General features: G+C 37.8%; 1 protein-coding gene across 3 annotated transcripts in view; it reads left to right on the forward strand.

Moving 5' to 3' along the window:
* TMEM67 (transmembrane protein 67) overlaps positions 1-16,837 on the forward strand; it is a 36,035-nt gene extending 19,198 nt beyond the window's left edge. For 2 of the 3 annotated variants that reach the window (XM_075085390.1, XM_075085392.1), the window contains 16 exons: positions 78-201; positions 1,328-1,433; positions 3,407-3,463; positions 3,560-3,658; positions 4,136-4,234; positions 4,601-4,687; positions 5,419-5,518; positions 5,620-5,759; positions 8,205-8,345; positions 8,829-8,909; positions 10,066-10,182; positions 11,196-11,312; positions 11,395-11,499; positions 11,868-11,970; positions 15,043-15,182; positions 15,626-16,837. In XM_075085390.1, the coding sequence (XP_074941491.1) occupies positions 78-201; positions 1,328-1,433; positions 3,407-3,463; positions 3,560-3,658; positions 4,136-4,234; positions 4,601-4,687; positions 5,419-5,518; positions 5,620-5,759; positions 8,205-8,345; positions 8,829-8,909; positions 10,066-10,182; positions 11,196-11,312; positions 11,395-11,499; positions 11,868-11,970; positions 15,043-15,182; positions 15,626-15,706 (1,697 nt within the window). In that variant the 3' untranslated portion in view covers positions 15,707-16,837. The remainder of the gene's footprint in view (positions 1-77; positions 202-1,327; positions 1,434-3,406; positions 3,464-3,559; positions 3,659-4,135; positions 4,235-4,600; positions 4,688-5,418; positions 5,519-5,619; positions 5,760-8,204; positions 8,346-8,828; positions 8,910-10,065; positions 10,183-11,195; positions 11,313-11,394; positions 11,500-11,867; positions 11,971-15,042; positions 15,183-15,625) is intronic. The other variant, XM_075085391.1, reaches the window with a different exon arrangement.
* Positions 16,838-21,426: the final 4,589 nt, after the last annotated feature.

The raw sequence follows: 21,426 nt of genomic DNA on the forward strand, positions 1-21,426 counted from the left end.
ACAGTTATAATTTCTAGTAGATTTCATTCTTTTTGTGTGTTTTTTTTTAATATTATGTGACTCTTGTTTTTTCAAAGGCAGTAATATGAACAACTGGCTTTTGACTCGTCGATTTTTTTTGGTGGATACACTAAGTGGAAAAGAGAATGACTTGGGAAGGCTACCAAGAGTAATTCGAATTGCTAGCAAAATAACAATAAGGTGATTAATTGCATGTGATATATAGTCCATAGAAAATAAAGGCAATTTTGTGCAGTCTGCATTTTATCGTCTTATAAGAAAGTTGTTTTATTATGTTGTTTCTAATATGTCCTGTGCTGCTTTTTCCATTGCATACTTGGAAATAGCAAGAGTTTCCGTAGGTTGTTCTGACGAGCAAGTGAGAAAACATAACACTGACTTGTGGAAGTTAAAATTACTTTCCAGGTAAAATAGATCAGACTATGTATGCATAAAGCAAGTTAGCAGGCATTCAGTCACCTCTTAGAAGCAGGTGTCATTCAGAAAGACCTAAGAACTCCTGCGTTAATTCTGGTATTCCATACTGCATATTCTTTTTTGCAATATTTTTACAAACTGTTGCCTGTTCTCTTGTATAATCCAGAATAGGCTTGCAGTCGTTTAACTGAAATTGTGAGACTACCTGTTAGCATCATTACTGATAGCTTATCTCAACTGGAATACATATTGGAAGAACCTTTTTTTCTCCTTCTTTATGTAATGTCTTCCTCTGAGATGACTGTCTAAAATTTGAGATCTTCGTTTTCCTTCGGCTCTTCTTCACAACTTACTAGCTAAAAAGATTGCTGAGTAGCACTGAGTACTGATCCATACGAGTGATTATCTTGAAGATTATTTTCATGTAATAACTCCATTTGCTGAGAATTACATATTATGTTACAAAAAATAAGGATTAGCTTATGTGTGTTAGGAGAACCCCTTCCCACTCCTCCTTGGAAAAAGGATAATGCCAGAAATTCAAAATAAATATAGAAAAGCTCATTCTGTAATGTTTTGAGAAAAGTTACCTCTTGGAATTTACTTCAGTTGCAGCTGTCACAGTGTGAGCAGTAGATAAAGATTGATTCAAGTATCTTCTTACAAATAAGCAATCCTTCCCAGCTTTTTCTTTTTATATAATTGTGTACATGCCTTTGTACACTGGTTGCTTTTAAAATGTGAATTGTCATGACATTGGGTTTGAAACTCACATTTTACTCATCTGGTCATTTAGTATTTTCTTAGTACAAGTTTCAGTCAGTACATTCCAAGCAACTCATCCCATCCATTTTCTGTATTAAAAATAATACTGTGTGTATTCCTGCAGTGTTCGTCTGGTATCCCATACTCAGAGAGGAACTATCTACCCGCCTCTGCTTACTATTGCTTACACAGATGTGCTTGTCCAAAACCCTGAAACCCAGAGCGTGATGGTGAGATCTTTGTGCTATCTTAATTGAACTGATTTGTTAATCATACTTTTAGTTCTGTTGGAATTCCTGTTGACTGAACATTTTGGGGGGAGGTTGTAAAAGTCTAATAGGCAGTTTCTAGTTCTGCTTAGTTTTGAAGTTGCAAGTTTTCACTAAAATGTAAAGCTTTTAAAACAAAGCAGTTAAAATATTTTCCTTTTAATTTATCTTGAGTCTTTTTAAACTTATAATACTTAGAATTTTACAACTGATTGTATAAATTAGGATACAGTTCAAATAAAATTATATAAAGAAAATAACAGGAAAAGTACTCTTTATGCAATGCATTGACAGCAGCAATTTGTGCAAGAAAATGATCATTTTTATTTAAAGCAATGCCTTAAGAGGAGGTTGTTATGACACAGACATTTCAGGTCACCTGTAGTTTAAGTTAAAATATTGGTAATATATCTGAAACACCCTTTAGTGTTTTGTCTGCTGTGTATTATTTTACAGCACATCTCTAAGAATTAAAGTCAAGTAATCCAAAAATCTGTAGCCAGAGGGGTTGGAGACCAGTTTGGGGGATCTTCATTTACTGAAAGCCACCACATTGAGTTGTAGCAGATGCAGAAGGGGCATTTCCTTCTTGCCTGCCACGATGGGCAGCAGCTCAGATGTCCCAGTCCCGTGCCTTGTTTGCTTGTTAGATCACAGTGCTTTAAAAAGTGAAAATGTTGAGCTTAAGATAGTAGAATAATAATTCTGGTGTTAAAAATTTATAATATTAATATTTTCTGCTTGTCAAACTTCAACGGTTCATGCTTCTGGTGCAGATAGACATCTAGCTAGAAATTTGTGGTGCTAGAACCATTCCTTGTGTTCCATATAGCTGCATGAAAGGAATGAAGAGTCAGAGAATTAGAACGATACAAAATTTAGTCAGACAATTCTTGCCTAAATGATGTCTTTATTTAACCACAGAAACAGCCCTGTTTTTAGAAAATAATTCATTCAAATGGTGATGGCAGGAGCGATTGTTTTCAGTTTCTCTATTTTATGTTATACTATTTCACCCTTACATCTACATCTGATCTACTTAGGTGTTGTCAATTTTGGATGGCTTGTTGCATTTAACAAATTTTACGCAAGTAAAAAATAGATTGAATTTCATTGCAAGTTCTATAAACACTGAGCTTCTATTAACTAAGCATATTTAGACTTAAATCCAGCTGAAGTGATAGAATGAGCTCTGACAGAAACAAATATTTTGGGAAGCCAAGGCAGGGGGAGGAGAGATTCATTTTGGGGAGTTTTGTCCTGTCTTTTAAACTGAATTTAAAATATTGCTCATTATCATGCTTGCATTAACTTCAGTCTTGCAGTGACAAAGATTCAGGCCAGAGTGCTATAAAAACAAGACAAACATTTTCTGGTCGTACAAATCTTTCAGGCGAAAGTCAAAATAGGTCTTAAGTTAGACAGATATTTAAGCTAGAGGGAGCAATTTTGATGCTGCATGACAATTTTTATTGCATTCAAGCTGGAAAAAAAAATTGGTGTCTGAGCTATGTAAGAGTTCACTTTATGATTTTGCATATTGGTGTAATTACATTAAAGTTACTTTTAATCAACACTGATAAAAGGGGAATTATCAAACCTTTGGTGTCTCCTTTCACAAGAAAAAAAATTATGCACATTTGAAAGGATTATAATTAGGTACGGCTAGTAACTTGCAGATAGTAGGTATCCATCCCCAGCATTACTGTTGGTAAAATCTGCACTAAGTGTAGCAGAGCACATGCTAGTACTAAGCCTAGTACTGTAGCACACCAGGTCAAACGTATACAGTAAAACAAGGTGTATGTTGTACTTGATAGGAGGCCTAGATGGGAATTCCCACCAACTGAAAGTGTAAAAACTACCACTGTCTATAATGGTTGTAGCATTTTTTAATTTCTATGCATATTTACTTTCTGTATCTTAATATTCAGGTTTCCTTCTCAGTCAGCTATGAGATGAATCAGTCAGAGGCTCACATTCAGACTGATGTAAGTTGTATTGCCCTTTAATATGTCAATGTAATGATTTACTTGTATTTTGCATTTTTTTTTAAATATCTGCAAATAATTTTTCATTCTCTTCAGATCACATTGGGTGTGTTGGGTGGGCTTGCAGTGTTATGGTCCCTTCTCAAGACTGCAGGCTGGAAGAGGCGTACAGGAAGCTCTATAATTGACTTGCAGGTATATACAGCTGGTAACCTATAAAGGAATGTGTCTTCCACTCTTTAAGGAGACCTTTGCTATCATTCCCTGTGACGTAACTAATATGTTTCTTAAGGTAACTGAAATAATTTCTAGCCTAGCTGCACACTACTGTGACCTGGAGTTAGGCTTACTTGAGGAGATAGGTTTTTTGCTTTTTTTTTTTCTGATTCTGATGTTGTCATTTAGGAAATATTTTTGCTAAAACGAAGATATTTACAGAGCTATTCTGATCAATTGAGTGGTCTTAGTTTTCAGGTCAATTACTTTTTGAACAACGACTCACATGAAGAAGTTTCAGAATAAATATATGACCATAGTAGAAAATTTTGTTCAAGGCTACTTTTCAGTGCTAGAGTTTCCTGTAGTGTGAGCTGCATAACATTTTATGTGAATGTACATAGGCATTACTTAATTAGTTTTACAGATCTTTACAGTGTGTTTTTATAATTGCAGACAGTTTTGAAGTTCTTACTGTTTTATGCTGGAGACCTTGCCAACGTGTTCTTTGTCATCACAGTGGGCACAGGGATTTATTGGCTTGTGTTCTTCAAAGTAAGTGTTTTTCCAGATTTGGGTGTTATGAAAACCTATTAATATTGCATATATTTTTACACAAAAATTCATTTTCTTTCTTTTTTTCTTTTTTTCTCCCTTTCTGGTCAGACTATTGAGGCAAGTCCTATATAATATTCTGGTTTGTGTGCTTAAATTTTTGTGTACACCTGTTTTGTTTTTTTTTTCTTAGGATTTGTGTTACTTGCAGTCTGCTTAATAGCCACTTGAAAGGTTTTACAATTCAAAATAATGATTGCACATTAAATATTGATCTTTTTCTGCGAAACATTGTTCACTCTTCAGCATTTAGTGTGTTGTTACATATGCTGTTCACATTGTTTCAATGTTACTTCTCAATTATAGGCTCAGCAGTTTGTCTCTGTCCTTTTGCCCCTTCCATCTCAAGAAGAATATTTTGTTACATACGTAGCATGTGCGTTTAGTTTAAAGGTAAATATTTTTTTTCCTCAGGCATTAAAGACATTTCAACGTATGCTTCTGTATATTTTCAGTAGGCTTGTTTTTAAGCATCTTGTACAGTTCATTTTATTAGTGTATAGATGTAAACAATTATTCTAAGAATTAAGTAATTTTTCATAGACTTTTTTTGTGGAGTCTTTATATGGAAACAAATGTCTAAGGAATATGATCTATGGACAATTATTCTTTCAAGAATAAAGGTGTAAAGAAACCCAAACAAAATAACACCATATCAAGAAAACAAGTGCTTTCTTTTGGAGAAGAATATAAGTGCTGTCAGTTCCTGATTAAAAAGACGACAAATTAAAATAATTATGTTAAAGCATACTTGTAGAATTCAAAGTTCATTATCCTGTCCTCATGGGACACACAAGTATTTTATTAACTATGGGTATTATATTGAATTGGAATTCATAATAGAGGTTAATATGTTATGGGAAAATACTTAGGGGTTTTTTTTATTTCTTACTTTGTTGTATTTTCTTCATTATTTTGGACATCAGCACATGACTTACCATTACTCCAAGCTTTTAAATAAAAAAAAAGTATCAAAAGTTAGTAACAAAGTTGCAGCCTCAGGTATAGTCACATATGTTATTTGTTATGTTTATGAATGACATGCAATGACTGACTGTTTCTTCATCTTTGTCTATATGCTGTTGCTCTCCTTACTTGTTATATTTGTTTATTTTCTTTCTTAGGCTCTGCAATTCTTACAATTGCTGGTTTCACAACTTACGATAGATATTTTCTTTATTGACTGGGAAAGACCTAAGGGCAAAGTTCTTAAAGCAGTTGAAGGTAACTCAAACTATGCTTGTTTGTATAAACAGCTTTGGTTAAATTCAGATATTGCTCTCAAGTATTGAATTTCAGACCTTTATTGTATGTATTCTTTTTAGGTGAAGGTGTTATTAGAAGTGCTGCTGCACCTGTGAGCATATGGAGGACATATTTTATAGCAAATGAATGGAATGAAATTCAGACAGTGAGGAAGATAAATCCCCTCTTTCAAGTGCTTGCAGTTCTTTTTTTTCTGGAGGTATTACCACAATTATTGTTGTTATTGTTATTAATTTTTTATGATTCACAACCAGAGTGTAACATAAGGGTCTGGTTTTTAATTCTTGCTATCTCTATGGTAATAGTTGATGACCTTTAAATTCACTTGAAAACATGTAACTTAGTAAAATAATCATTTTAGTACGTATTTTTAATTTATATGTATGTATGTATAGGTTGTTGCAATATTTCTTTAAGGAAGACTTTAAAAAACCCACCTTAATTACCTTAGAGACCTTTGTTGGTTTTGTTTGGGTCTTTTAAGGTAATGAGTTACCATGAATGGCTTAAGAGACTGATAAATCTGTGTACACACTCAATTCTTTATTTACCTACTGGCTCCTTCCTGCCACAGTCTACAGCTTTATTTCTGGTTTCATATTTATCTGAACTGAAGCTTCCTTCCTGCTAATTTGTTATAGTGGCCTTTTATAAAGCAGGAAATGAAATGTGCCAGTTCTGTTCCCGATGGCATAACACAAGGCAGTGTGCTCTCAGTTACAGCTTAAGGATATGTGAGAAATTGTGCTTTAGCTTTTCAAAACCATTTTGGTTTGTTTATTCTGTAATTTGGTAAGTATTTTTATTTTGGGAAGTATTCTTAAAGCATGCTGCATATAGTTGTTTTTGTAAGGTTCTTTTACATATTTTTATTCATTTTTATATTTTCATTTTTTAATTTCCTATTTTCTTTTAAATTATATACAGTAAAAAAACCCAAACTTTCCTCATTTACTGCATCAGTATTTTTTCTCTTGGTAAATACTGGCCAGGAACAACTTCTGTGCCATGTTACAAGGAAGGAAACTAACTAACTAGTCTCCTCAGGTTACTCTTCATAGGGTCCTCCTATTACTAGAAGGGAGAGGCTAGTCTTAGTAGAGAGTGATTAACATCTTGTTCTGTAATTCCTTCTATGAATTTCCCTCTGGGAAATCCCTTTCTTGCCACTGATGATGGAGAAAGTCATGAAAGATACCTAAATAGGCTAAAATTGGTGTTTGTGAAAACCTCAGATAATCTTTATAACTTGCATTGTCATGATGGAGTCTGGAATGTAGTTTCCCTAAAAGTATAATGCATGGGGTAGATGTGGCAATCGGCTGCTCGCTACAAGGGGTAACTTCTGGGTTGCTCTAAAGCTGTCGTTTTGGGTTACCAATTTTGATAAAGCATCTGTTCTCATTAACCATGCTGGCAGGCTGTACAGTAGTAGAAAACAAGCCAGGAAAAGTAATAGTTGGAGGAGTTTAGAAAGCGTCTCCCTCTCCTCAGGCCTCATGTCTGGCACCAAAGCAGCCATTTGGTGGGCACTGGTCACCGTGGCAGAGTGGACTACATGGCTAGTGCAGATAGCGCTCTGGCAGCAAAAGTGAGCTTTTCAGTATTGTCCTGGGTCTGGCTGGGATGGAGTTAACTTTCTTCATAGCAGCCCACAGGGTGCTGTGTTTTGGATCTGTGGCTAAAACAGGGCTGATAACACACCAGTGTTTTGGCTATTGCAGAACAGTGCTGGGGGTGCGCAAGAGGCAGGGAGGAAAACACGACGAGGACAGCTGACCCCAGCTGTCCAAAGGGATACGCTATACCATACACCATCATGCTCAGCAATAAAAATGGAGGGGAGGGATTTTCTGGGGACTGGCTGGGCATTGGTCTACTCATGGCAGGTAGTGATTGCCTTCACATCACTCGTCATGGTTTTTTTTTCACCTTCTTTTTCCCTTTTCTTTGCTTATTAAACTGTCTTTATCTTGACCCACAAGTCTTCTTCCTTTTGTTTTTCCTGTTCCCCGTCCCACTGTGGTGGGGGCCAACCCACCCCAAATATGTTTCTGGTGCAGCTTCAGTTCTGAATGATTTCACAAAATTTTCATCTCTTAAGTGTTTCAAGACATAGTGTTTCTCTCATCTTTTTTTATTTGGGAACTTTTTCTGATTGTTTGTTTAAAATAGATTCAGCCATAAAGACAGTGGAGGGGGGGGGATATATTTCTGTTCAAGAAAAACAAAAAAAATCAGTTTATTACAGTTGCAAAACAGATAAAAAATTTGTTTTAACACTGGAATATATAGGACCAAAAAGCTGAAGTTTGGCAGAAATAATATCTTTATGCAGACTAACAGTAGAATCTTTTGGAGCTTTTCAGTAAAAATCAATGTTGACTTGTCATGAGATTTAGGTGCGTATATTTTTGAATTTATGTATCAACACATACACGTACAGTTTATGTTTTTAATTATATTTCTCAGTAATAACACTGGATCACACAATTGGGCTCTATCATAATGAACATGCTGCTATTCCCAGGTCCGTTTTTTCCTAATCTTTTCTTCTTACTTCCTGTTATGATGGAAACAAAAGGGTCATAATTAATACTGTTCATTGCCTCATGTTGTTTTATTAACCTTCTTATCGCTTCAGGTGGTGGGATTTTCAAACCTGGCTTTAATGGATTCTTCTTCCAGTCTTACAAGAAACAGTGAGAGTTACATAGCTCCTTGGAGCCGCATTTTAAGATTTGGTGTGTCTGCTGCACTCTGGCTAGCCATTGCCTTCTTACAGGTATGTGAAACACATGACATACTGAATTATAATTTTCAGGCTGGTTCCTGGAAGCTAGAATATCTCACTAGGCCATCCATACTATGTGTCATAGCATTGGGTATGTTCTTACCTGTTTTGCTTGATCTAGACTTTTAGCTGCTTTAGCATGGTACACCTTTAGAACTCAAAATGAATATTCTGAGCTATGAGACATCTTACTTTGTTGTAGTCAGAATTTTAATCCCCTGAAATATGTGAATTTATGCAACTACTTTGTTTTATTTTGAACAAGTTTGAAGCATCTCCAAGTTGGAAATGAAAAGCAGGTTATCACTACAATTTACTTCTTAGAGGAAGGATGTCAATCCCATTTCACAGAGTCCAATGCAATGATGGCTGTACAGATATCTGTAATTTGTGGGTGTTAAACTGTGAAGTTAATTGCTTAATAAAGTCAAATCTGATAAACTAATAAAAGAAAATTTGGTTGATTTATTTCAGATTATATTTATTTCTGTGTTTTATGAAAGATTTGTTGAAGATAAGATAAGCCAATTTATTGATTTGTGTTGCATGAGCAATGTAAGTATTCCTTTGTCTTATTTGTACAGTGGTATTTTTAACAGAATGATATATATGATAGTTTTAAGAATATTGAATAATATTTATCCATTTCATTTCATCAGAGGTTACTAGCTAACAGCCGAAGTCAATGTTGCTTTCATCTCACTTTATTGGTGCAATCTACAAGAAAATTTCAGTTGAACTTTAATTGAAAAAGAATTCTGGAATCATAGGTATCAATATGTTCTTCTAGACATGTGATTTTTAGGTTGTTTTCTGAAGTTGAATTAAAAATAAATTTTGAAGTTAAAAGTAACTGAAGTTTAAATAGATAAAAGAACTAAAAAGTAAGAAATTATGACAGAAATTAGGTGTGGAACCATTTGCTGCCTTTCTTTCTACTGGTTTGCATTTTAGTGCTTTTGTCTTACAGACAGCTGTCTTGGTTTTATTTAAAATGTTTATGTTCAGTCTCTGCTCCTATCCTGTGATTGTCCCTCAACCACTGAACTTCATGGCAGTCTCTCCTGGACAGTTATCACCTTTTTCATGCATTTTTACTTACTCACATCTGAACTACTTCCCTTTCTCTAGTTTAAAGGGTCTTGAAGCTTTGTACTGCAGGAATTCCTTTTTAACCAAAGAAGAGGGCAGTCACAACAGGTTGGATTAGCTCTTTTGCCAGAACTTTTTGAAAATACAGAGATTTCCAGCCTCAGTTATTCCTCTTCTGTGAAAAACCCATGTAGTGCGTGGGTTGTAGAGAGAGTTAATTTGGGGTTTTCTGTGATATATATGCATTGCATAATACTGAATGATATTCTATTAAATACAATCTCCTAGGAGCTCAGCTGGAATCATCACGGAAATAACTTTTGACTCAAAATAAAAGCTTAATAACTTTGCTTTAATTTTTTGGCTCTGTGGAATTAGGTGTTGATCCTTGCTGTTGATAAATTAAAACTGAAGCTGGTGTGTGTGTCTAGTAAAACATAGATAAAACTAATCCATAAAAGAGTTATTAAATATTTTTCTGCCATGCATGTTTTGGTACCTGCCTACTTTGTATTTGTAGAAGGGCTGGCCTTGCTGATCTCCAATGTGAGTTCAAAAGTTCAAAAATAAAATTTCTAATGTTTAATTAATGTATGTTCTCTTCCCCCGTCTCTTTCAGATTTCAGTGTTTCTCTTGTCACATAGCTGCTTTGGGTATTATATTCACGGTCGCTCTGTGCACGGACATGCAGATACTAATATGGAAGAAATGAATATGAACCTAAAGAGAGAAGCAGTAAGTAAAAGTAGTAAAGTTTACACCTGTTCTAATTATTTATTTTATATTAAAACCCCCACACACCTTTGCATTATGGATTTGCACAAGTTATGATACTTAAAAAGACACCAGCTGTTTGTAAACTCATGGCTACATTAAAAAAGATGCATACCAAGCAGCTTTCATAAAGAGACAATTCTGAAAACTAATAAAGACACATCTACTCTTGCAATAAATTCTTTTATTCCATCTCTCCTCCTCTGGTGATATAAACTATCCTTTATCGAAATTAATTTGCATAAGTATTTTTTGTAGTTTGTTATATATTATATCTTTGCTGCAAGATCAGGCAAATGTAAAATGTCTAATACAAGATTGGAGCACTTTGCGCTGAATTTCATGATATCTCGCATCTTTGTAGGGACAAGTAGGAAGAAAGTACCTTAGACAAAGGATATTGCTATTTCAATGATAAGTGGACAGAAAAAAACATAACCATGTGAAAATTAAATCTTAATCATTGAAATATAGAGGAATCTTTTAAACAATGTTTTTGACTTGTGTGTTCCTGTAATTTTTTCCTAATTGCTTATTTTAATAGAAGTTTGGAAAAAGCAGGTTTTCTTCCCTATGGAGATGTTGAATTTTCTGTTTTCTTGGAGTTTTTGAGATTTACTAAATGTGACCTCAAAAACATATGAAAAAGTCAGGAATCCAAAGCACAAAAAAAGCAGGACATGTATAGAATAAACATAAAAGAAAGGGCTTCAGAATGAATGTCAAAAGATGTATTAGAAGGTAAGGAACTGAACATAGGTGAAAAGAGGAATATGTCTTTATGACAGCAGGGGTCAGGATTTCATGTTTTAAGAAAATCTTGCTGTAATAGAACCAAGAGTGCAGTGGGTTCAAATACTTAGAAATATTAAGGACTATGTGTACATGAAAGAGAATAAGTTTAAAGCTTTTAACTTTTTGGGGTCTATGAATGACATTAATAATGTTAATTTACAGTTGTTTTAATTGTATAGGAAAATCTATGTAGTCAGAGGGGTTTGTTACCGAACACAGATGGCCAGACGTTTCAGATTTCCATTTCAAGAAAAATGCGACTGCACTATGACAGGATTCATGAAACCCTAACAAGAGTAAGTGAAATATTTGTATTCTGCAAATGTTATTTAGGATATGTAATTTTTCTGCTGAAGTCATGGTCATGTTATATTTCAGAAACGTGGTCCCGCTAGGCTTTTGGACTCATCTGCAAATACTTTCGAACAAAGCACGAGGGCATACAACACCATGAACAAATTTCTCAGTTCTTTTATTGATCATGTATGTATATTGACATTACTGTATTAAGGAAAATATAATTATATTAAGTAGAGACTAAAAATTGTAAATCTGAAATACTACAATTTCTCTTTAAGCATATGTGAATATGTGATTAAAGACTTGTTGTTAAAGACTTCATGGCAACTGGAATAGTGCTTCATTCAAAAAAAAAATTGGAGTACTGTCCAACAATGCAGCCAGCTCTTAATAATGACAAAACCTTTGTTGTTATGTACTTATTTTTGTCTTGGAATAGACCAGTGCTTTTCTTCATTCATAAAGGTCTAAGTAGCTCTACTTCACTTTGTAACAAGTACTTTTTCTTTGAAATCATAAAACAAGAAGTATCGTTTTCCCTTTTCTTATAGGTTCATAAAGAAATGGATTATATTGTGAAGGACAAGTTGCTGCTTGAACGGATTCTTGGCATGGAGTTCATGGAACCCATAGAGAAAAGTATTTTTTATAATGGTAAAAAGATTTGTGACTTGGTACTTGTACTATTGTAAGTGTGTGGGTTTCTGTGTACCAGGATTTACAATCTAAACTGGGTTTTACAGCAGGAGAGTTCTTTAAATGACCACTTGTGAGGGAGGTATTTAAGAGATGTTCTTTAGGTTACAGAAATCCTATTTTTAATTTGTCCCTCAACTTCTTTTAGGCAACTGAAAGGATACTGTGTAGAGATGTGCATGTGTTTACAAAGTCCTCTTTTGACTTGCTGTCTCAATCCAATATCCATATTGTAAATGCAAAAAAGACCCACAATAATTAAATAACTCCATGCTATCTTTTTTTTTAATATGGAAACGAATTTCATATGAAACAGATAAAGTACAGGTAGACAATTTCTTTAAAGAGGATATTGATCACAGTGAGGATGTTTTAGTGGAATACTTCCTGTTACTACACCACTCATCTTTGCACGATCCACTAAGTAATAGCAGTTCTGATTCTGGGCCCTGGAGCTATGCAAAATCAGTCAGACTCGGGTTCATCAATGCATCATCCTGAATCCCAAGTTCATGCTAAACCCAGCCAAAAGTATTTCCAAGTGACCAGTACATGTGTTAAAAATAGATTTAGTTAAAGTTCTTGACCATATCTCAACCTTCAACATAGGTTCTTAAAACTGAATCCCTGGAAGATTGATGCTGTGAAACACCGAGGCTCTAAAAACCTTAACCTGTTCACAATTACTGCCAGGTGGCCAATACCTGCACCACTGGAATCCTCATCCAGTGTTAGGTCCTCCACTTCCTCCACTACCAAGGTTCTGAAACCCTGAGTCCTGGTCTTCTATTAACAGATGTTGTCTGGGGGCCAGTATCCTCACTGCAATGAAATGTGAGCTGTGAACTTAGGCCTAATACCAGTCAGCTCAGGGACCGAGGAAGCAGTAGAGAATCCACCAAAAATTATCTTTGAAAACCTTAGTTCAGACCCTGATTCTACCCCTAACCATAAATATGGCCATCACCTGCATGAAAACTAAACATTAACTAGTGATCCAAGATGATGCAAGCCCTCATTTTGAGTCCCTCAAGTATTTGGCTTTCTAGCCTCACTGTTCAGAAACTCTAAACCTTATCAGATGCATAACCCAACCCATGGATATTACCAGATGACCATTACACATCCTAAATATGTCGTTATTCTTATGTAACAGCAATCCACAGATTACATCACTGAGCTGTGCAGAACTTTTCCTGCTCTGGGACACCAGGGCTGCAAAAGCTGAAGCCTAATTTCAATCTCAAACCTTGCTATATAATCAGGAATGCAGCACATGCTTTCAAACTAGCCATGGTTGTAGTCTCATATTTTTGCTCTGTCTAGATGCCTGAGCTACACCTAATTCATTAAAGGCTTGGGCTCTCCTCCCCTGTCATGGTGAAGCACTATCTTCAGTAATAAATGTTGCCAGATAGCCAATATCTGCCTTAAAACTATAACTAGGACTTTCTTCAGCCTCAGTCTGTGATTCCACACCTTACAATATCAGTCATTCCAAAACCCTATTCTAAACCCCAGGTCTACTCCGCCATAAATTTTGTCAGGTATTCAATGTCTGAGTTAGAATTAAGTGTATAAGCATGACGTGACATCTCCAGCTCGTGCAGTATTCAACAAAGGTTTGGTCTTTTGACTGCCATTGCTTCAAAGTTCGTAATCATAGGCATTGATATAAATATATTGTTTGATGGTTTAGACTCCCATGGTTCTTAGAAATTTAGATACAAATCAGGATTTCATGGCAGTAGGACATATAAAATTTGTAATTGAAATAGGCTGTTTCCAATAAAACTTGCATTAGGCATTTTTCTGAATAAGTAGAAAGAGGGAAAAGAATCTATTTTCTGTAACTGTTTAAGCGTTCTTCTTTCTTTTGAAAGTGGTGGTTTTTGATAATAAAAGAAGTGGAGAAGTGGTCTAGGCTACTTTGGCTGTGAAAAAAAGGAATTTTAAGCTTAAAAGACCCATTTTCTGGGAAACTGTTAACCAATGAACAATAATGGTAAGCTCTGAACCTCGTCCTAAGTAAGGCTTTAAGCGTATGTTGATGTTATTTTGTTGATGTTGTGGTTTAGCCCCATTCAGCAACTCAGTCCCACGCAGCCGTTCACTCATCCCCCCTACCCCAGTGGGATGGGGGAGAGAATTGGAAGGGCAAAGGTAAGCAGACTTGTGGGTTGAGATAAGAACAGTTTAATAATTAAAATGAAGTAGCAGTAGTGGTGGTGGTAGTAGTAGTAGTAATAACAATAACAATAATAAAGGAAAATAACGAGAGAGGGAGAGAGGCGAAACCGGGGGCAAGGGGTGGGGCAGCAGGAAAAACAGGTGATGCAACCGCTCACCACCCACCAACCGACACCGCCAGTCCCTGAGCCAGAACTGCTGCTTCCCCCGGCCAACTCCCCACAGCTTTATATGCTGAGCATGATGTCATATGGTATAGAATATCCCTTGGGTCATTGGGGTCAGCTGTCCTGGCTGTGCACCCAGCAGAGCATGGGGAGCTGAAAAAGCCCTTGATTAGTGTAAGCACTGCTTAGCAACAACTAAAACATCAGTGTGGTATCAACATTGCTCTCATACTAAATCCAAAACACAGCACTATGCCAGCTAGAGTGAGGAAAATTAACTCTGTCCCAGCTGAAACCATGACAGTTGAATTGAGGCCAGGGTTAACACTTGCTAAAATTTCAGTGACAAGGAAGTTACATGTGCTTCTTGGTCAAAGCAGCCTTTTTTAAGCGCTCTGATTGAGATTTCAGGAGTGAATAAAGTTGCATGTGGCACATGGGCTTTTCCTGCTGTGTTCCATCAGTATTAAGCCATTTTATAAGTGAAAAGGTTTGTATTATTTTGCTTAAATAGAATGCCATAACTAGCTCTTACAATGCCAAAAAATGCCATAACCAGCTCTTGCTCTGACTTTCCTTCTTCTTACCAGCTTTCTCAGCATGGACTGATGAACTCCAGAAACTTGCACTTCACAGAAGTAATAATATTTCAAAAATTGTTTTCTTTCTCTAGATGGACACTCTTTCAGTGATGTTCTCTATTATGGCAATGAGACAACACTGCTCATCTTTGATATTCTCTTTTTCTCTGTCGTGGATCTGGCTTCCCAAAGTTTTGTTTTAGCCGCTATTCTAACATACTTGCAACAAGAGGTAAATTTTAATTTAAGAACAAAGCAATATTTACAAAATGTGGGTTAATATGGAAGTTTATGTAGTTAACTAGATAATTAAAGCAGTAAGCAGTTTGTGGTGACAGAAGATTATATTGAGAGTTTATAAAATAGTTCTTTGAGGGTTTTTTTTGTCAAATAGCCATGTGAAAAATTAACTTTATGGATTAATAAAGAGGCTACAAATAACTTTAAATAGAAAACACAGATATCTGTTAAAATCAATAATACACGGTTATATCATATTTCAGGGTGGAGAGATATTGGGAAATATTTTTACAATGCCACAGGGAGTTACGCACCTACTTCACTCATGGTATTCATGATTTAAAGATAATATGAAGTTGTTATTTTATGTTAGGTAGTGAAACGTACTGTTTTAAGTATTTCCTTGTTAACACATTTTTTCTAAAATGTTCTTAGATATTTAGGTTTATTCGTAATACACTTGGGCAGAAGAATTTGGCATCCAAAACCTTGGTGGATGAAAGATTTCTCATTTAATTAAGAAGACGAAAAACTTTGTTGAGGAGTTAATTGTGGAAATTAGGTCCACGATCAAAGCATCTCTGACCTGCAGATTAACTGTCGTGCACTTTTCAACAATAATGATATAATGGTTTTGAAATTTATAAGTTTTTATATTGTGTGCTATTAAGCTTTATTTTTGTGTATTTACAAATATTTTTTAATTTGTGAACACTAAGCCATTGGTTTCTAAGAGGAAAGGTACGTGAAAATAAGACAGAAGTAAACTTACTGTTGTTATTGGAATAAGATAAAAATTATTTAATGGCTTTTGCTAAGGTATGGACCACTCACTTTGAGGCAAAAATTTGAGCATTCCAGTTGGCAGGAGAGGTTGTCAACTTGCAAGTTTTCTGAAAACCCCTTAAATCTTTTTCTCTTTTTTTTTGGTAATTTATTTGAGGTATAATGTTTAGCAAACATATTTCCAGTTTGATGCAGCAGAAGACTTGTTCTGAATTAAATTCATATTTCAAGAGGACTGTTTAAAGAGCACTTATTTACAGTGTCTCCAACTTGAAATTTTAACTTCTCTTTATTGCATCATAGTATTGTATGCTTTGTGTCTTCTCTTGAATGTATTGTTTTTCTTGAGTGAGAACTATACATGTCAAAGTTTCCTTGTGTTTGAGATACAGTGGTGTTACAGCGATGCAGAAAAACAGGCAGAGGAGGGGTTATGGGTATGTGGTGTTTGTTCCTGATCTTCTGTCGTCTGATGCGAGATGCCCAGCGAAACAGAGTAATTCTTCTGTGCTGTTTCCACGCAAGTGAAATAGAAGCAATTGTTCTTCTCTTTTAAAAAGTGTTTTCACAGGTGCCTCTACATGCTCATGTACCTCTGTCTTTCTAATTTTCTGGTTTTATTATCTTTAGTTATAACACAGAGACTATAATCATCTTACTGTTGTAATATTTTTTTTAATTTAGACGAGTTAATAGTTATTCAAGTGCCATTTATTGAGTGTTAAGGGAGATTATGAATGTCCTTCAAAACACCTTAAGAAGTGAGGTGTCTACCCCCCATTTGTATCTCTGAAAAGCCTCCCTACTTTTTTAAATTTGTGTTTTTCAGTAAATGATTAAACGTGAATAGTGTTTTCTGGTGTCATAGCTGTTACTTGTCTGTAGATGATTCAGCAAGGGAAAAACACCATTAAAAATGTAAGTCAAGGTCAGCATGCTTATTCCAAAACAGAGACTTAAGACATGGTTAGTCGGACCTAGCAGATTTTCAACGCAGACGTGCTTATCTGAGTTGAAGCAGTGTTGTATTTCAGGTGTTTCTTGGCTTCATCAAGAGGAACGTGTTCTCATGTTGATACCATCTCATATCATAATATTAAAACATGGACATAAATCTCAGCGTCACTATTGCTCTAATGCATTTGCTTTTGGTGTTGCAAAACCTCTGCAGCTTGCTAGTCCAATATAGTTGCCATTAACTGATAGAACGTGGGTCTGCCAGTAAGGCTATGACAAGGTAGGTATCTGAAGAGTTGATTTTCAGCGGGAGATCCACTTATTAATACGCAGTTTAGCACAGGTATTTCTATGTCATGCTTTCCTCACTTCAGTCTACTTCTGTGCACAGTTCTTAGCTTGTTGGTGTGCGCTAATGTGAATGCAAAACTTCCAACAGCGTGAAATGTCCACTATAAATAAAATTAAGGTTGTTATCTTTTCAGTGAATGTAGTAATTGGAGGGTCCATTAGGTCCTGTGTCTGTTAAACCAGCCAAAAATCTTATTTGTGCTGAGTACCACGGCTGTATGCCTTCAGTGGTTGTGAGGTTTCCCTCATATTGCCTGTCAGTGATGTACCAAGTGCCAAACCTGTAAACTAAGCTAAGGAGCCATCTGAAAATGGGCTGCAGTAGGATGTTTGCAAGGCAAGGTTAGGCTTGTCTGATGCAAGCATAGCTTAACTAAGCAACTAAATTTTCCGGATCTCGCAAGTCCTCCTGAAATATCAATGTACAAGAGGAAACAAAATCTTTCTCACGTGACCATATTTATTCAAGAGGATTCATGTGACTAAAGGGGTGTAGGAAGTTGCTGTGATCCATAAGTGAGCAAGTAAGACCCTAATGAATTGCCTTAATACTGGTCTTTTCTTACTGTCACTTTCCAGCAAGGTAAGTGGGCACCACTGCCGATGGTAACAGGCACAAGCTTTTCCTCTGTGCAGATTCTGAGGATGTGTCCGTAGTCATGAAGTTATTCTAGGGAACAGAACCACACTTCAGACATACCTCCCCCAGAGTGGTCTGACTGATGACCGGCTTCAGTCAGAATAACTAAAAAGTAGTAACCAGACCTGGGTAAACCAGGGAACGTCTGCCACCGAAATGAAGATGCGATTGTGCCGTCTGTAGACGCAGCCCTGTAGTTTTAATTTAGTTAGTCCGGTACCAGCAGAAATTGAGACGTTTCAGCATGTGGGCTCTCGCTCTTGTACCCTATTCCCAAAGCTTTTGCTAGCCAGGTACACCTTCCCATGTGAAAATCATGCTTTGAGTTTGCTTTAGAAACGCCTTTCGTTATCTGCTGCTCAGAAGGGCATGTGAAAGCTTTAATGACCTTGCAATTTGCAAGAACTACTGCTAACGGCAACTCTTGTTACAGATAAATGATAAAATAACCTAAAAATGTTCTGTCAAAACAGTTCAGTTGCTTGGCCCCTTCTTTCTCCTCAGTGCACACACTATCCTCTTGTGTTTTATTTTTCCAGGTCATTTATCTAAAATGTTAATATAGCTGACATAGGCACGCTACGTGATGGAGGAAATAATTACAGGGGTCAAAAGCTCCAGGAATTCTTAGAAGCTTTTCTTCATTCTTGCTGTCCAGTGAACACTTGAAACGGGTTGACTGTGTTTTGTTCTCCTATTGCTTGATATTTGTTCAAGAAATTGGTTTTTGTGTATTTTCAACTTAATGTTTTCCCCTTTTTAAAAATATGCAGCTGCAGTGTGTCACTCGTGATGAGTGTCTTTAAAGTTTCTAAATTTTTTACTTAATCACGTGGCATTTCAAACTCTCCTATCTGTCCCTCTGAGCAATAAAAAAATTTTCAAGGACCGGAGAAGGTTTTTTGCACTTGTTAAATCAGTTGACACAAGCCTACAACATGCTATTCCTTCCATGAACGTGAGAGGTTTCAGATAAGGGCAGGAGGCTGCTCGTGGCTCTGCAGCCCGCAGCAGCTCTGTCAGGACACGTGTAAGAAAGGGGTTTTGCAGTCGGTGTGGCCACGGAGGGATATGGTTTTGGATAATCACAAGTAATGGAACGAGGGGGCTGCTTATTGCCAAGTATCTTAGGGGCTAGATGCCAAAATAGTAAATTCTGCCAATAATTATAACTCATATATACAGACAAGGTACGCTAATTTCAAGAATGTGTTTAAAATTCACAGGTTTCATTTACTAGTGGGAACTTGATTGATTAGTATTTTACTACAGCATTCGTTTTAATGGTAGGGGTAGGTGTGTGACTGAGGTAAATTGTACCGGAGGTGAGAAGTGCAACCAACATGAGGCTCAAAATTTCATCCTGCCCATCAGATGGCTGCGGCGTCAGCAGCACGGCGATGCCATCCAAGCCACGCTCATGGGGTTTTCTGTTTGTTGTCAGTCTGAAAGGGGGTGTATGAGCAGCAGGTGACATGGGGAGCATGACACTGTGATATACTCCGATGAAAATCATGAGTAAACTGGGATGGTGGAAGGGAGGTAACCAGCAAACATCTCAAAACTGGTCTCCCTCAGCAACTTCTGCTTTCCTCTATATCTCTGCTTTTCTCTAGCCAGGGTCCCAGTATTGCACCCTTTTCTTCTGCACCTTTTCACACAAGCACTGGAGCATCTCCCTTATGAGGAAAAGATGAGAGACCTGGGTTTGTTCAGCCTGGAGAAGAGAAGACCGAGTGGGGATTTCATCAATACTTATAAATATCTAAAGGGTGGGTGTCAGGACGGTGGGACTGGGCTCTTTTCAGCGGTGCCCAATGACAGGACAAGGGGCAACGGGCACAAGCTGGAACATGGGAAGTTCCACCTTAATATGAGGAAAATCTTCTTTGCTGTGCGGGTGCCAGAGCAGTGGCACAGGCTGCCCAGGGAGGTTGTGGAGTCTCCTTCCCTGGAGACATTCAAAACCCGTCTGGACACATTCCTGTGCCCCCTGCTCTGGGTGTGCCTGCTCCAGCAGGGGGGTTGGACGAGATGATCTCCAGAGGTCCCTTCCAACCCCTGACATTCTGTGATCCTGTAATCCTGCCCCTCTCTCCAGTGCCTCCAGGCGCTGCCTGCTCCGCCTGCAGATCCTGCGCCTGCCTTCGCCTGCGGCTCCGGCAGCAGGGCTGCGTGCGGGCCCAGTTGCTGCCTATCGCCACTTCCCTGGGCAAATGATGGAAATGCAGGCCGGCTGCCCAGAGGCTGAGGGGAGGCAGCCTGTGCTGGGCAACGCTGCCAGGCTGGGCAGCAACGAATTGGGTGCCACGGCGTGGGTGCCGCGGCGTGCCTCGGGGTAGCAGCGCAGGTTCTTGGGTGAGAAGAATGAAAATCCAAAATCCAGACATAGCATTAGAAATCAGTTTAAAAGCATGAAGTCCCAACTTCTGTGTATGTTGAGGAGGAAGAATAAATAAAACCGACACCTCCAAACAAACTGCCCTTTGAGCGCGGGCTTCCTCCAGCTTTGCTTCCTTTGTTGTCTACATGCCCTCTCCAACCCAGCACTCCCAGCTTCCTCGTGTGACTCTTACCACGCCACAGCAGACAGAGGACACCTGCCACGGGTGGCTAGGGGAAACCACCGCCCCACCCCGGCTGCCGAAGGGAGCGGGGCTGTGGATGTCACCCTGCGGGCAGGACAGCCGAGCTGCTGCCAGCCTCCGCGGGCAGGAGTGCACGGGCAGCTCCGCGCTCCGGGCCTGTGGTGGGGACCTGGATCCGCAGCTCAGGCTGGGGACCGCGGAGCCCAGAAAACCCCACAGGAGATGGATTTGCCTCTCTGTAAGATGAATGTTTCCATCTTATCCTGGTAGAGCTTCAGTAAGCCTTTGATGGTCCAGAGCCCTGACTATCTGAACCCCTCTCTGATCCAGGCTGCCTTGCCAACCTACTGGTGCTACTTGAGCCTTGTCACCCTCGTGGTTTTCCCGGGTGACCTCTGTCACAGCAGTCAGCTGTAAGCCTGGCAGCTGGGGAGAGGTGAGGCAGCCCTTGGGGTTAATTAGGAAATAATTGGTGTTTGAAGCTCACCTGTGGAATAGCTCCGAGGCTCAGAGGCTCTGCAGGCAACAGGAGGCAGCACCGCATTAGCTGACATTGAGAATTTCCCTTTAAATATTCAAAATTGTTCTTCTTTTAATCTGTGAAAGCTGAGCCCACAGCAGACAATCTCCTCACAACCTGTGGCTTTCATGGTATGAAAAGCAGAGGTATGAAAAGCAGGGAGAAGGAAGTATATTTGTCATAGCACAAAAGCAGTTACGTCTAGAAAACACGCAACGATTAAGAGATAGATTTAGATGGTTTCTTTTTTTTTTTTTCTTTGCATAATTGCCTGCTATTACAGCAGTTATCAAATTGCCATTTTACAGCTCTATGCGTCAGGGTGTCAGAAAGGCTCACACCATATGGAAAAAAACAAAATTAAAAAAAACAACCTGTAACCCCATGGTCTCCG

Source organism: Phalacrocorax aristotelis, chromosome 2 (assembly GCF_949628215.1).
Source record: "Phalacrocorax aristotelis chromosome 2, bGulAri2.1, whole genome shotgun sequence".
Classification (NCBI taxonomy): Eukaryota; Metazoa; Chordata; class Aves; order Suliformes; family Phalacrocoracidae; genus Phalacrocorax; species Phalacrocorax aristotelis.